Here is a 13,410-nt window from a genome sequence, read left to right on the forward strand (position 1 = left end):
CTGTATCTTTGTTTGTACACTTCAGTTTTTTCTGAATACTGGGGTAAGGAAGTTATCATAAGTCTTGCCTTGTTTAAGTTGCATGCATCACTTTATGTTATGCATCATGTCTAGAAGGCATGCTATTTTATGGCCTGTTTACATTTTTCACCCAAATTGCTGGAAACTAATGGACATTTTAAAGGAGCCATTCCTTTAGCTGTAGTCATTTCTCTAAATTGGCCCCTTTTCTTGTTGGGGCGGGGGAGGGGGAAATGAGATCATTTAAGGCATTAATTCCTAAAATAAAAAGTTGTTAGACAAAAAATAACATTTTGAAATATCAGAAAATCAGAAAGCAAATGACTTCTGAAGAATATTTCAGAGTTTTGATTTTGACAGCAATTATAAATAATATTTATAATCTGGTGATCTTAAAAGTGAGAAGTTAGGGGAGAAGGAATGCTCTCCTTTGAAAATTAGTGCCCACATTTGGTGTTGGCTGGGATGAAGATGCATCCTTTCATAATCTTGCTTTTTTTTTTTTTTAATATAAAGCCCAAATGCATTTTGCCAGAGAAATTGCATGAATCGTCAGCATGCATTGTTAACTTTGTCTTTTTCCTCTTCTTTCTACTGTTCATTTTCATTCATGTATTTTTGTTTTTTGGTTTGCCATTTTTTCTTTTTTGTTAATTACTTCATGTTAAATTACTTTTGAAACGTCATAAGCTGAGCAACCTCTGCGTGTAGTAACAGCGGATACCTGTCTATTTCACTATTTAGTCCCTCCTCCTATGTCTCCATCCTCCAAATCTGTGAGCACACCAAGTGAAGCTGGAAGCCAAGACTCTGGAGATGGCGCAGTGGGATCTAGGTACAGTAAATTTTTAAAAATATTTTAATGATAGAATGCATTTAGTGCCCAGATACCATTGATGCTTTAGAGGGATTCTAAATAGTTGTGTTGAACCTAACATTTTGAAATCTAAATTGTCATAGAAGTTATTTGTTATAAATTGGGGGAAATTTTTTTAATAGTATTTTAATTGTCCCCATTGATTAAATCAGACTGATTTTATGGTATTTTATATTGAAAATAGAGTTTTAATTCATTTAATTTTTTTGTCTAAGCCTACTGCATGAGTTATTGTGTAAAGGTTTTGTATATATAATATATATGAAAAATGTAAATAGTGTATAAATAGTGTAAATAGTGTATGATAATATAAAATAGTATAAATATAATAGTATAAATATAGTGTGAAATAGTTTATAAATGGTGTAAAACCTCTTTGTTGTGCTTAATTCTCCATTCAGTAATTGAAAATCTAAAGAATTCACTTAAACATTTCAGTTGTGTTCTATTGAGTCACTAGTTCTAATTAGGATAGAAAATAATAGTGCATAAAATATCAAATAGAGATAACTGCTAAGGAAACATTAAGAGTGTTTACTGTCCTGGGGCGCCTGGGTGGCTCAGTCAGTTAAGCATCAGACTTCAGCTCAGGTCATGATCTTGTAGTCCATGAGTTTGAGCCCTGTGTCGGACTCTGTGCTGACAGCTCAGAGCCTGGAGCCTGCTTTGGATTCTGTGTCTCCCTCTCTTTCTGCCCCTTCCCCCCCCCTCACTCTGTCTCTGTCTCTCTCTCTCTCTCTCTCTCTCTCAAAAATAAATAGACATTAAAAACAAATTAAAAAAAAGAGCGTTTAGTGTCCCAAGGGCAAAATGAAATACAAAATGAAATTTCATGCAAAATGAAATAAGTGAGAGAAAGACAAATATTGAATTATGTCACTTATGTGTGCAATCTAAGACCTCCCCACCCCCCCAAAAAAAAATCCAAGCCGTAGTTAAAGAGAACAGATTGGTGGTTGCCAGAGGTAGTGGATAGGGGACAGTCGAAATGGGTGAAGAGGCTCAAAGGGTACAAACTTGCAGTTATCAAATAAGTCATGGGAATGTAATGTACAGCATCATCACTACAGTTAATAATACTGTACTGCATATTTGAAGATTGCTGAGAGAGTAGATCTTAAAAGTTCTCATCATAAGAAAAATACTATGTATGATGATAGATGTTAACTAGAATTATGGCGATCATTTCACAATATATACAAATATCAAATCATTATTTTACATACCTGAAATTAATATAGTGTAATATGTCAGTTATACCTCACTTGATAAACGTTTACCCCCAAGTTTTTCTGTACTCACGTCTTCCTTGTAAACTGTATTTCATGTTTGTTTTAGGATCCTGCACACATGTTGAGACTTGCTTTTCCAAAGTTCAGTAAGATTTCACTTCTTTCCAAAGATTGTATCAAGGAAAGTATTATTATTCCTTTCTGTCATGCTAACAACATGTCTTTTAAAAACAGGATTGAGGCGCCTGGGTGGCTCAGTCAGTTAAGCGCCCGACTCTTGATTTTAGCTCAGGTCATGATCTCAGTTATGAGACCAAGCCCTGTGTCAGGCTCTGTGCTGAGCATGGAGCCTGCTTGGGATTCTCTGTCTGTCTGTCTTGTCTCTCTCTCTCTCTCTGCCCCCTCAATAAATAAACATTAAAAAAAAATAAAAGGAAAAACAGCATCGCGCTTTTTGACTCCTTGTGAGAGCTGGAATGAGATTAAACATAGTTAAAATCTTTATTCAGAATCCTTATTTTGGGCAGGAAGTTAAATGTCCTCCTCCGAGCAATTTCTTAACACACTGTTTAATAAGAAATAAACATGAGAAGTTCTATCTTCTTTGTGCCTGAGTTCCTCTGATTAAGGTTATAAATAAATAATGAGTATCAAAAAAGCAGGCAAGAAAAAAGAAGCAAGGAACTAGATAATAAACTCAGTATTTTAATTAATTCCTGAATAATCGAGTTATCGTTAACAATTAGAAAACACAAAAGTCTCACCAGTTTGTATTTGAGCTATGTTTTCCAAAACTGTTTTATAAATAGAACTGAAATTACAAATCTAAGCTATACTGTCATTTGAGGTAAATGATATAATTATCATTTAAGAAAAATCAGAACTTTTTTTCAGAAATAATAGTACCTTATAAAATAGTATATATTATAAAGACTAAATTTATTTAGTCTACATTCAATTTTAAGGCTAAATTTGTTTCATACTTCATACTTCTGTACTTTTATACAAATGTATTAATATTCTTTTTGTAATAAGCAAGTGGTATTTTCTTTCTTTCTTTCTTTCTCTCTCTCTCTCTCTCTCTCTCTCTCTCTCTTTCGGGAGCCTCTGCACGAGCAGGGGAGGGCTAGAGCAAGAGGGAGAGAGAGAATCCTAAGCAGGTTCCATGCCCAGCACAGAGCCCAATTTGTGGCGATCTCACAACTGTGAGATCATGACCTGAGCAAAATCAAGAGTCGGATGCTTAGCTGATTGAGCCATCCAGTCGCCCCAGCAAGTGGTATTTTCAAGAGAAGGCTTTTTTTCCTCTTCTACAACATTCTTGTAATACAAATATTTACCCAAAGAATTATTATATTTATTAAATTTGTTTATTTCATTATACATTATTTTTATGTAGATATTATACTTTGTTCATTTTGCACTCCCTGTTCTTGATTTTGAATAGGAGTAGAAAGATAATTTTAAATGGAGTATTAGCAAGTTTGCTTTCAAAACTACTGTATAACATCTACTTGGTTTTTTAAATTTGAATTAGAGCATGTCCTCCTGATGGGACACCTGGGTAGCCCAGTTGGTTAAGCATCTGACACTGGATTTCGGCTCAGGTCATGATCTCACAGTTCGTGAGTTCAAGCCCCACATCGGGCTCTGTGCTGACAGTGCAGAGCCTGCTTGAGATTCTCTCCTCCCGCCCCCTCTCTGCCCCTCCCCTCGTTTCTCTCTTTCTCAAAATAAATAAACAAACCTCAAAAAATATATTAAAAAAAAGAAGAACATATCCTTCTGAGTCTCACTGGGAAACTTAGAGTTTATTAGAGACCATTGAAATACTGTGAATTGGTATAGGAAGTAAACGCTGTTAAGAAAAATATTTATTTGTATATGGAACACATTTATCAAATTGCCAATTTAATGTTAAATACTGTATAGGTTACCACAGAAAATAAAATATTCATGGCCCTTGCCTTCATGGAACTTACATTCTAGTGATTACATAATTAATTTTAAGATATTCACTGTACTGTAAAGTTCTAAGCATAGTGTGCTAACTTGTGTTTAAGTTTAAAGTATAGGTTTTTAATGGTAAGTAATAAAACAAGAAAATAGGTACTTAAATATCTTCAGAGGCATTTGTTCTTATTAGATAATGAATATAAAATTTAGTTTCTTCGAAGTTTAACGGGAGGAAAAAAATTCCTCTTTTTGAGTGAGATGACCTTGTTATCTTTTTAATCGTACTACATACATTGTCCACTTTGAGAGCACAGACTCAGTTTTAATCATTAATTTTCAAGAGAGCTGTGTATGTTCTTTTTTATGTATATATGTATACATACAAGAGTAAAAACTATGAGTTCTGCATCATCTCCAGATTCCATAGTAGAGAGATAGTTAATCTTGTTGATTAATTGGTGCTATTGGCAGTGAAATAATAGCATTTCTAAATACATGGCTTTTAAAAAGAATGCTAAGGGGCGCCTGGGTGGCTCAGCTGGTTGAGCATCTGACTTTGGCTCAGGTCATGATCTTACAGCTTGTGAGTTTGAGCCCCGACAGGCTCTGTGTTGACAGCTCAGAGCCTGGAGCCTGCTTCAGATTCTGTGTCCCTCTCTTGCTCTGCCCCTCCCTCACTCATCTTCTGTCTGTCTATCTGCCTCTCTCTCTCTTTCTCTCTCAAGAATAAATAAAACAGGGGCGCCTGGGTGGCCCAGTCGGTTAAGCATCCGACTTTGGCTCGGGTCATGATCTCGCGGTCTGTGAGTTCGAGCCCCGCGTCGGGCTCTGTGCTGACCGCTCAGAGCCTGGAGCCTGTTTCAGATTCTGTGTCTCCCTCTCTCTCTGACCCTCCCCCGTTCATGCTCTGTCTCTCTCTGTCTCAAAAATAAATAAACGTTAAAAAAAAATTTTTTTTTAAATAAAAATAAAAATAAAAAAAAGAATAAATAAAACATTAAAAAAAAATCTGTTTGAAAAGAATGCTAAGATCTGAGAATGAAACAGAATGAACTTGAACTGAGCAGGCATGTTGGTAATGAAAAAATGAAGAGAATAAAAAGTATCAACGGAAAAATACATGAAGATGTGTGAAATGTATGAACCTCTGCACTTACTTGGCAAGACGTCCAAGATTAGTACACTCAAGAAGTAGGAAAAGATACATTAGACATTACCAAGTATGGTATTAAGACATATCTGAATCACTATTTCTAAATGCCAAAAATTTCTGTTGGGCCTGGTTATAATTTACGAATAAATATAAAAGGCCATGAAAAGTGTTCTCTCTCTAACTTTGTAGATTTGGAGTTGCATTTCATTAAGTTTCTAGTTCTCTTAGCACTTCTCTTATGTCTAAAATTTCGCTGACAGTTACTCAGTTGGGTAATCCATACTTTGTGTTCCTTTTTCCATTCTTGATGAGTTTTTCTTTCAGGCTTTTAGATTATGTTGGAATTTCACTTTATATGTCTATTGATGCCTTTAATATAATTCTGTATGTTATACAATGTATTTTCAGTAATGGCTGTATTTTGAGGCAAAGTTTTTCTTAATTTTAGACTTAAATGGCATCCTCAATAAGGAGCTGTATGTCACTGATAACAGTTATCCCTCTCATATAATGTAAAGGCTGTGGACAGAACATTCCTTGGAGAGCAGCTCATAGAACCCCCCTCTGATTCAACAAAGCCTAAGTTTGTTGCTGTTCATTGCTTTTAGTACAAAGTAGATCTTCAGAGTGACCTTTACATACATTATACACAATCCTGTTTAAATCCCAGAATCTTTATATTTCTAATATGAAGAATTTCCCTAGCTCAATTCATCTGAAAGTTTTTATTGATAAATTATATAGGAAGTAAAGTATAGAAATGATTTGTTGTATTTAAATATTATAGCTATCTTAGTTATATGTTATAACTCTATATAAATGAGAAACATCTGACAAAAATGGTAGTACTGAATATATTGTGCTTAACTTTTTTATGAAGGACTATGAGCATCATATAGTACTATACCTAATTATCTTATATACTGTTAACTTATAAGAATGCCAGTGTGATAAAGTACCTTTTGTTTTAGTCATATAAGATTTGGCTTAAGTGGAAAAGGTCCCATGTAAGTTATTTATCCAGTAGGCAAGGCTAAAACACAACCAAATATTTATTTAGAATTAATATTCTTTAGGAGTTTATTTAGGTAAGTCCTTTGAACATAAAACACTTTTCCTGGAAAAATTTATCTTTTCCTAGAGACAGAAATCTTTAGTTGCTTTCTAAAGCAGATGACATGTAAGCCCAAGGCAGTGCTTAACCCATAAATTACATAGGGGTCACATTTTGGAAACTTTAGCTTTTTTGTATCCCAGTGGAATAGTCTTTGGTTTTCTTACCAAAAGGCTTATGTGTTGATTCATTTCCTTTACCAATATGACAATTTCCTGCACACATTTAATGCTTTGGGCAAGATTATAATATGTTAACTAAGATGTTTTTACTAATGTTTTTTTAATTAAGAAAATTAAAAGTTTGGCTATTTTTATAGCCTAACTTGATATCCAAAAATAATATATTATTTGTGTTGTATGCTTTGGCTGTTCTTGTCCATTATTATGCAATACTAGTTTCCTGTAGTCTCAAAATACTGCCTTTAACTCTTCTGGGTTGTGTGTTTGCATCTTTAACCACATTATGCTTATGGCATGCACTAAGCATTGAGTGATACCTCGTGTTTTTTTTCATACTAACCAGAACATGTGGTTTTTAATTGTGAATAGTATTTTAGCTTACCTATTCATAGAATGTATTTGCTTGACTAATGTATGGCCTTTTTTGCTAACGCTTCATGGTTGTCCTACAACCGTTTAGGACGCTGCATTGGGATACAGATCCATCAGTTCTTCAGCTTCACTCAGATTCCGATTTGGGGTATTGAATAGATTTTTTACCTTCCCTCTTTTATAGTTAATTTGATTCTTTGTGAAACTGTCCTAATTTTACTTAAATTTCTAATGTACATTATACAGTTAGGGAAAGAGTTAATATTTTACTGTGACACCTCATTTATCCTCTATCATTAGTGAAAGAAATATTTTATGTATATGATTTTTTAGGTACCCTAAGTTTACCTGTTTAAGTTCCAAAGTCCTTTTTTTTATTTCTGTGTTTTTGATGTAAAATTTTCTAAGCTGTGTTACAAACTTCCTAGATTTTTTCTGATATATGTTCTACATACAATTGAAACTTTTCTGGGTTACTAGATATGAATATTAATTTATTTTCCTATATTAATATTTCCTGATGATTCCTTCCTTAGAAGGTTTCAAGAGGAACAGAGCTGTTGGTCATCTATACCGTGGCCCCAGATTGTATTGATTTATTCATTAATTCATTCATTCACTCATTTATTTATTCCAGTCAAATTATAAATGTTTATAGATGCCATTGTTCCTTACTCAGATAGTTGTTTTACACTGATAATTTGTACCTTCTAAAACACATGACCAACACCTTTTGGAATTATGTCTAAAGTCAGAGTAAGTTTTCCCACTTAATTCTTTGATTATGCATTTTTTTCCCTTTGAAGCTAAGATAATTCCTAAAGTGGAAAACACATTAAAAATTTATTATGGCCCACATTTAGAACCTTAGAGAAAATTAATCCATTTAATGTACTAATTTTATTTTTTTGTATAAGATTTTGAAAATGATGTTTTATAAGAAAAGTTACTATATTACGTATATATGTATATATATGTATTCATGGGTGTGTATGTATGTATGTGTGTATACGTACCCTGTGTGTGTATGTATGTATGTGTGCATACATACCCTGCTTGATATTCTAGAAGTTACAGCAGTGCTTTTATTAGATGTTCTTTTAAGACAGTCTTATAATTGAGAATTTCTTTGGGAGTTTGTAAGCATACCACATTATTTGATTTAGAATTTAGATATTCTAATAAACCAAAAAAAAAGATATTTTTTATTTGATCCATTTTCCTCAGTTACAGTTCTCTTTTTTTGTTTATCAAAAAAGAATGTATTCCCTCTGTTTAAAACAGAAGGTGACTTTAGTAGTTTTATGGTATTCAAAATACCTGTTACTTTAGTTCAAGTATAGACAGTCTGTACTATAGTTTGTCCATGTGTGAATCAAGGACAGTACTGACCATGCAGAGATTAGAGATTTAAAATTTTTAATTTAAATTGACTTTATGATTCTCAATTTCTGCAAAGTAGAAAAAAGGCTTTCAAGAGAAACTTATTTTCCATTTTTAAAGCTGAAGTCTCCTAATGGTGAAGGAAATGAAATGTGGACTGAGTGAGGTCTGTATACCTGACTCTTCAGAAAAGTCAAGATTCCTATCCTCCTGCTAAGAGCATTTCTTATAACCAACAATATTTAGCAGTCCACTCTGAAATTCCTATCCTCTTACTCTATTATGCACACATTTGCTCTAAGAAACTAAATTATTTTCCATTTTAAGGTGAAAAATAAATGAATGATTCAGAAATATCTTTGTTTTTGCTACCTTCTAAATTTCTTTTCTTAAAATGAAGCCAATTCATTGTTCATCTAAAATTTCTTGAATAAAACAGGGTTTTAAATTATAGTGTTGGACACATAATGTTTAATTCTTAATTTTCCAAAATAACATGATTTGATGTAGTCAAAATGTTTCATTTGTTGTATTTAAAAACATTTGTCTTTATTTAGACGAGGACCTATTAAACTTGGAATGGCTAAAATTACACAAGTTGACTTTCCTCCTCGAGAAATCGTCACATATACAAAGGAAACTCAGACTCCAGTTATGGCTCAGCCCAAAGAAGGTGAATATCTATCCTTAATATGATGAGCATTAAGCTTCCATATTGAATAAATGGATTCTTTCTTTTTTTCTCTTCCTTTTTTTTTTTTTTTTTTGGCATATTTTCTTAGGGAAATATGAAACTAATACACTAAGGTTTCTGTATTGATGTATTTGTTTCTTAGAGTTTTAAAACTTCTAGAAGTTAATAAAACTATAAGCTGTGATTATGGTTTTTAATTATAGTGGCATAAACTTGAGTTTTTTAATCCTCATTTTGTCATTGATATGTGCTGTTTTAGAAGCAGAAAAGGTTAGCAATCTATTTCTCTGTCACTGAGCATAATCCTCTAAAGTAGTATATCGCATAGTAAATGAAACCATGTAAATTATTTTCTGTAGAGCATGTATATTCTGATACGCTATCATTGTTATTCGTATTAATGAACAAATCTAGACCTAATTCTTAAACTTTTTCTTTTGTGATCTAAGGGCTCAATTATATTGAGTTTATAAGCAATCTTTAATCTGTGCGTAATGGAGAGAAGTATACACAGACATTGAATGTGGAGTCCTTTGATTCTTAAACCAGAAGGAGTTACCTTTTTTACATTAGGGACTAATTTTTAAAATCTCATCAGATAGTTAATGATTCAAGCATGAAGTTAATATGCTAGTTCTTATGTTTTCCAGTGAGGCTAATAAATTTATGACACAAAAGAGGTTTACATAAGATCCACAGTTTCTTATCTGAAACCTTTGAAGCCATATATGTATTCAAATTCAGAATTTGTCAGATTTTGGAAGTTACTAGCAAAGTAGATGTACCATAAGTAAATACTCCAGCAGCATCTTGGACATTAATATTTTGGCAGCAGAAGATATGACTGTTCAAACTAAGTAAGATAAATAATAATTGTAAATAGCTTTATCTGTGGTCAGGGTTTACCACCAAATGAGTTATGGATTTTAGAGTTGTTGATATTTTGGATTTTGGACCTGTAATAAATTTTCCATTTAGCAATCTGTGCATAAGGAACATTTTTTTCTCTTTGGCCAGGAAGATTCCTATTTAATAATGGAATATCAAACATTAAAATGTTACTTATCAAATTTTTAAAATTTTAGTTGCATTGCTGTATTTCTCCCTGAAGGAGAAACAAAAGTAATATTCACTTCAGAAAGTCTAGAAAATACAAGTAAACAAAAAGGAGAAAAAAATCCTTGAAACCTCTGGCTATTACCAAAGAAAATCTTTAAATTTTCATGTTTATATATACCTCAAAAGGTATTAGGATATACCTGTTTAAGTCTTTTTTTTATTTAATAGTAGATTATCACATGCACTTTTTAACAACTCTCCTTTCCCTGCCCACTAAGGATGGAAATGAAATAAATACCTTAAACTTTTTTGTTGACTTTCCTCTTGTTCCCCAAAAAACCATACTATTACGCTTGGAAAAATTTGAGGAAATCAGGGTAACATTTTTATCGTAAGTAGTTTTTTTTTTACTTGATCATGCAAATGTTCATTTCTATGGATACGTTTTCTCAGTTCTATTGCTCCATTGATTGGTAAGATTGCTTTCACAGGTGGAAAAATCCTCATCTTACTAGAAAAAAAAGCCACTGATGGTAAACTAAAGACATAAGCAACTTAAAAAAGGAAAGATAAAGTGTTGAACTATCAGTATGGAGAATACTAATACTGCAGGATTCCGTAATTTCTGGAAAATAATATTTTATTAATTAGTATATTCAAGTATTTTAATATCTCTCTGAAGCTACATCATTAGATATGTTAACTCAAAAAGTGAGCAAAATAACCAAAATTAGGGCACAATGACTCATTTAAAAAGTATATTAGGCTGTCTTTCTTCATCTAATAATTTTTTTTTTTTTCAACGTTTTTTATTTATTTTTGGGACAGAGAGAGACAGAGCATGAACGGGGGAGGGGCAGAGAGAGAGGGAGACACAGAATCGGAAACAGGCTCCAGGCTCCGAGCCATCAGCCCAGAGCCTGACGCGGGGCTCGAACTCACGGACCGCGAGATCGTGACCTGGCTGAAGTCGGACGCTTAACCGACTGCGCCACCCAGGCGCCCCTCTTCATCTAATAATTTGGAGATTTATTTTTAGTTATTCCATCATAATTATGAAATGCATCTTGGAATGTTTGAAATGTAAAGCATTCTGAAGCAATTTTGGTCAGTGCCATCATAGTAGACTTAAATTGAGTTTAAGTGAAGAGTTCTTTGTTTTTTTAAAATAATTTTTTTTCTCATTATTACAGTAGTATATCATAGAGAATTTAGAAAATACAGAGAATGAAACTAGGATACTATCTTTCATCATACACAAAAATAAATTCAAAATGGATTAAAGATTTCAGTATAAGACCTGAAACCATAAAACTCCTGGACTGGAAGAAAACATAGGCAGTAAGTTCTTTGACATCAGTCTTAGCCATATTTTTTTAGACCAGTTTCCTCAGGCAAGGGCAGCAAAAAGTAAAATAAGCAAATGGGATTACGTTAAACTAAAAAGTTTTTGTGAAACCATCAACCAAAGAGGTGACCTATCGAATGGGAAAAGAAATTAACAAATCATACATCTGAATAGGGTTTAATATCCAAAATATATAAAGAACTTAGACAATATAAAAATAAACTCAATTAAAAAATGGGCAGAGGACTTGAATAGACCTCTTTCCAAAGAAGACATACAGATGGCCAATAGACACATGAAAAGATGTTCAACGTCACTAGTCATCAGGGAAGTGCAAATCAAAACTACAGTGAGATATCACCTCACACCTGTCATATTGGGTAGAATCAAAAAGACAAAAAATAACAGATGTTGGGTGAGCATGTGGAGAAAAGGGAACCTTTGTACACTATTGGTGGGAATGTAACTTGGTGCAGCCACTCTAGAAAACAGTGTGGAGGTTTGTCAAAAACTTAAAAATGGAGTCACCATGTGATCCAGCAGTTCCACTCTGGGTATTTATCAGAAGAAAATGAAAACACCAATTTGAACATTATATGCACCCTTATGTTCATTGCAGCATTGTTTACAATAGTCCAAAATATGGAAGCAACCTAAGTGTACATCTATAGATGAGTGGGTAAAGAAGATGTAGTGTGTATATAAACAATGGAATGCTACTCAGCCATAAAAAGAATGAGCTCTTGCCTTTTGTGACAACGTGGATGGACCTAGAAGGTATTATGCTAAGTGAAATAAGAGAAAGTTACTGTATGTTTGCGCTTGTATGTGGAGTCTAAAACACGATAAAAAACCCGAAACAGAACCCGAACAGACTCATAGATACAGGAAGCAAACTGTTGGTTACCAGAGGGGGCACATGTTGGGGGTGGGTGAAATAAGTGAAGGGGATTAAGAGGTACAAACTACCAGTTATAAAATAAATGAGTCATGGGAATATAATTACTGCATAGAGAATATACTCAATATTATAACTTCACATAGTGACAGATGGTAACTAGACTTATTGTTGGGGTCATTTTGTAGTGTATAAAAATATTAGATCACTATGATGTATACCTGAAACTAATAGGATATTTGTGACAATTACACTTCAGTTAAAAATATATATATAGGGTGCCTGGTTGGCTCAGTCGGTCAAGTGTCCGACTTTGGCTCAGGTCATGACCTTATGGTTTGTGAGTTCAAGCCCTGTGTCTGCTCTTTGCTGACATTTCAGAGCCTGGAGTCTGCTTTGGATTCTGTGTCTCCCTCTCTTTCTGCCCCTCCTCTGCTCACGCTTGTCTCTCAAAAATGAATAAACGTTAAAAAAATTTTTTTTAATTATGTGTAGGATGAGCACTGGGTGTTGTATGGAAACCAATTTTACAAATTATATATTAAAAAATATGTGTATAAAGGATATATATTAAAAAATATTATGTGTATAAAGGATATTATGTGTATAAAGGATACACGATTCCATTGTGTAATAGCCGCTGTTAATATTTCCAGTTTTCTGTAATCTATTTTTTCAAAAATTCTGTGTATATGTACACACACACACAAATATATATACACATATGGTTTTATATCCTGTTTGAAATTTGCATTTTAATTGCTAATTTTTGAGATGTGTATAAATTTTTATTTTTTATTTTTTTAAATTTTTCGTGGGGCTTGAACCCATGAACCATGAGATCATGACCTGAGCCGAAGTCAGATGCTTAACTGGCTAAGCCACCCTGGTGCCCCTGTGTGTAAATTTTTAAGTGTGAACATGTAACTTACTGCCTTTGAACTAATTTGAATGTATAGCTGTATAAGACTGGCATTTTTACAAAATTCTTTTTCCTATTTTTATTTTGCAAGTAATTAAAAATTTGAAAGATCATGATTTGTTAGATAGGCTGATGATCCAGAAGCACAAAATAAACTGTATTCTTTTCAGTTTTAAATTATTTGGAGCAAGGCTTTTAG

General features: G+C 33.2%; 1 protein-coding gene across 4 annotated transcripts in view; it reads left to right on the forward strand.

Moving 5' to 3' along the window:
• Positions 1–13,410, forward strand: part of DYNC1I2 (dynein cytoplasmic 1 intermediate chain 2) — a 58,780-nt gene that overhangs the window by 14,841 nt on the left and 30,529 nt on the right. For 3 of the 4 annotated variants that reach the window (XM_042949120.1, XM_042949122.1, XM_042949123.1), the window contains exons 4-6: positions 766–856; positions 6,996–7,055; positions 8,848–8,963. In XM_042949120.1, coding sequence (XP_042805054.1) covers positions 766–856; positions 6,996–7,055; positions 8,848–8,963 — 267 coding nt within the window. The remainder of the gene's footprint in view (positions 1–765; positions 857–6,995; positions 7,056–8,847; positions 8,964–13,410) is intronic. The other variant, XM_042949124.1, reaches the window with a different exon arrangement.

The sequence above is a fragment of the Panthera leo genome, chromosome C1, assembly GCF_018350215.1.
Source record: "Panthera leo isolate Ple1 chromosome C1, P.leo_Ple1_pat1.1, whole genome shotgun sequence".
Classification (NCBI taxonomy): Eukaryota; Metazoa; Chordata; class Mammalia; order Carnivora; family Felidae; genus Panthera; species Panthera leo.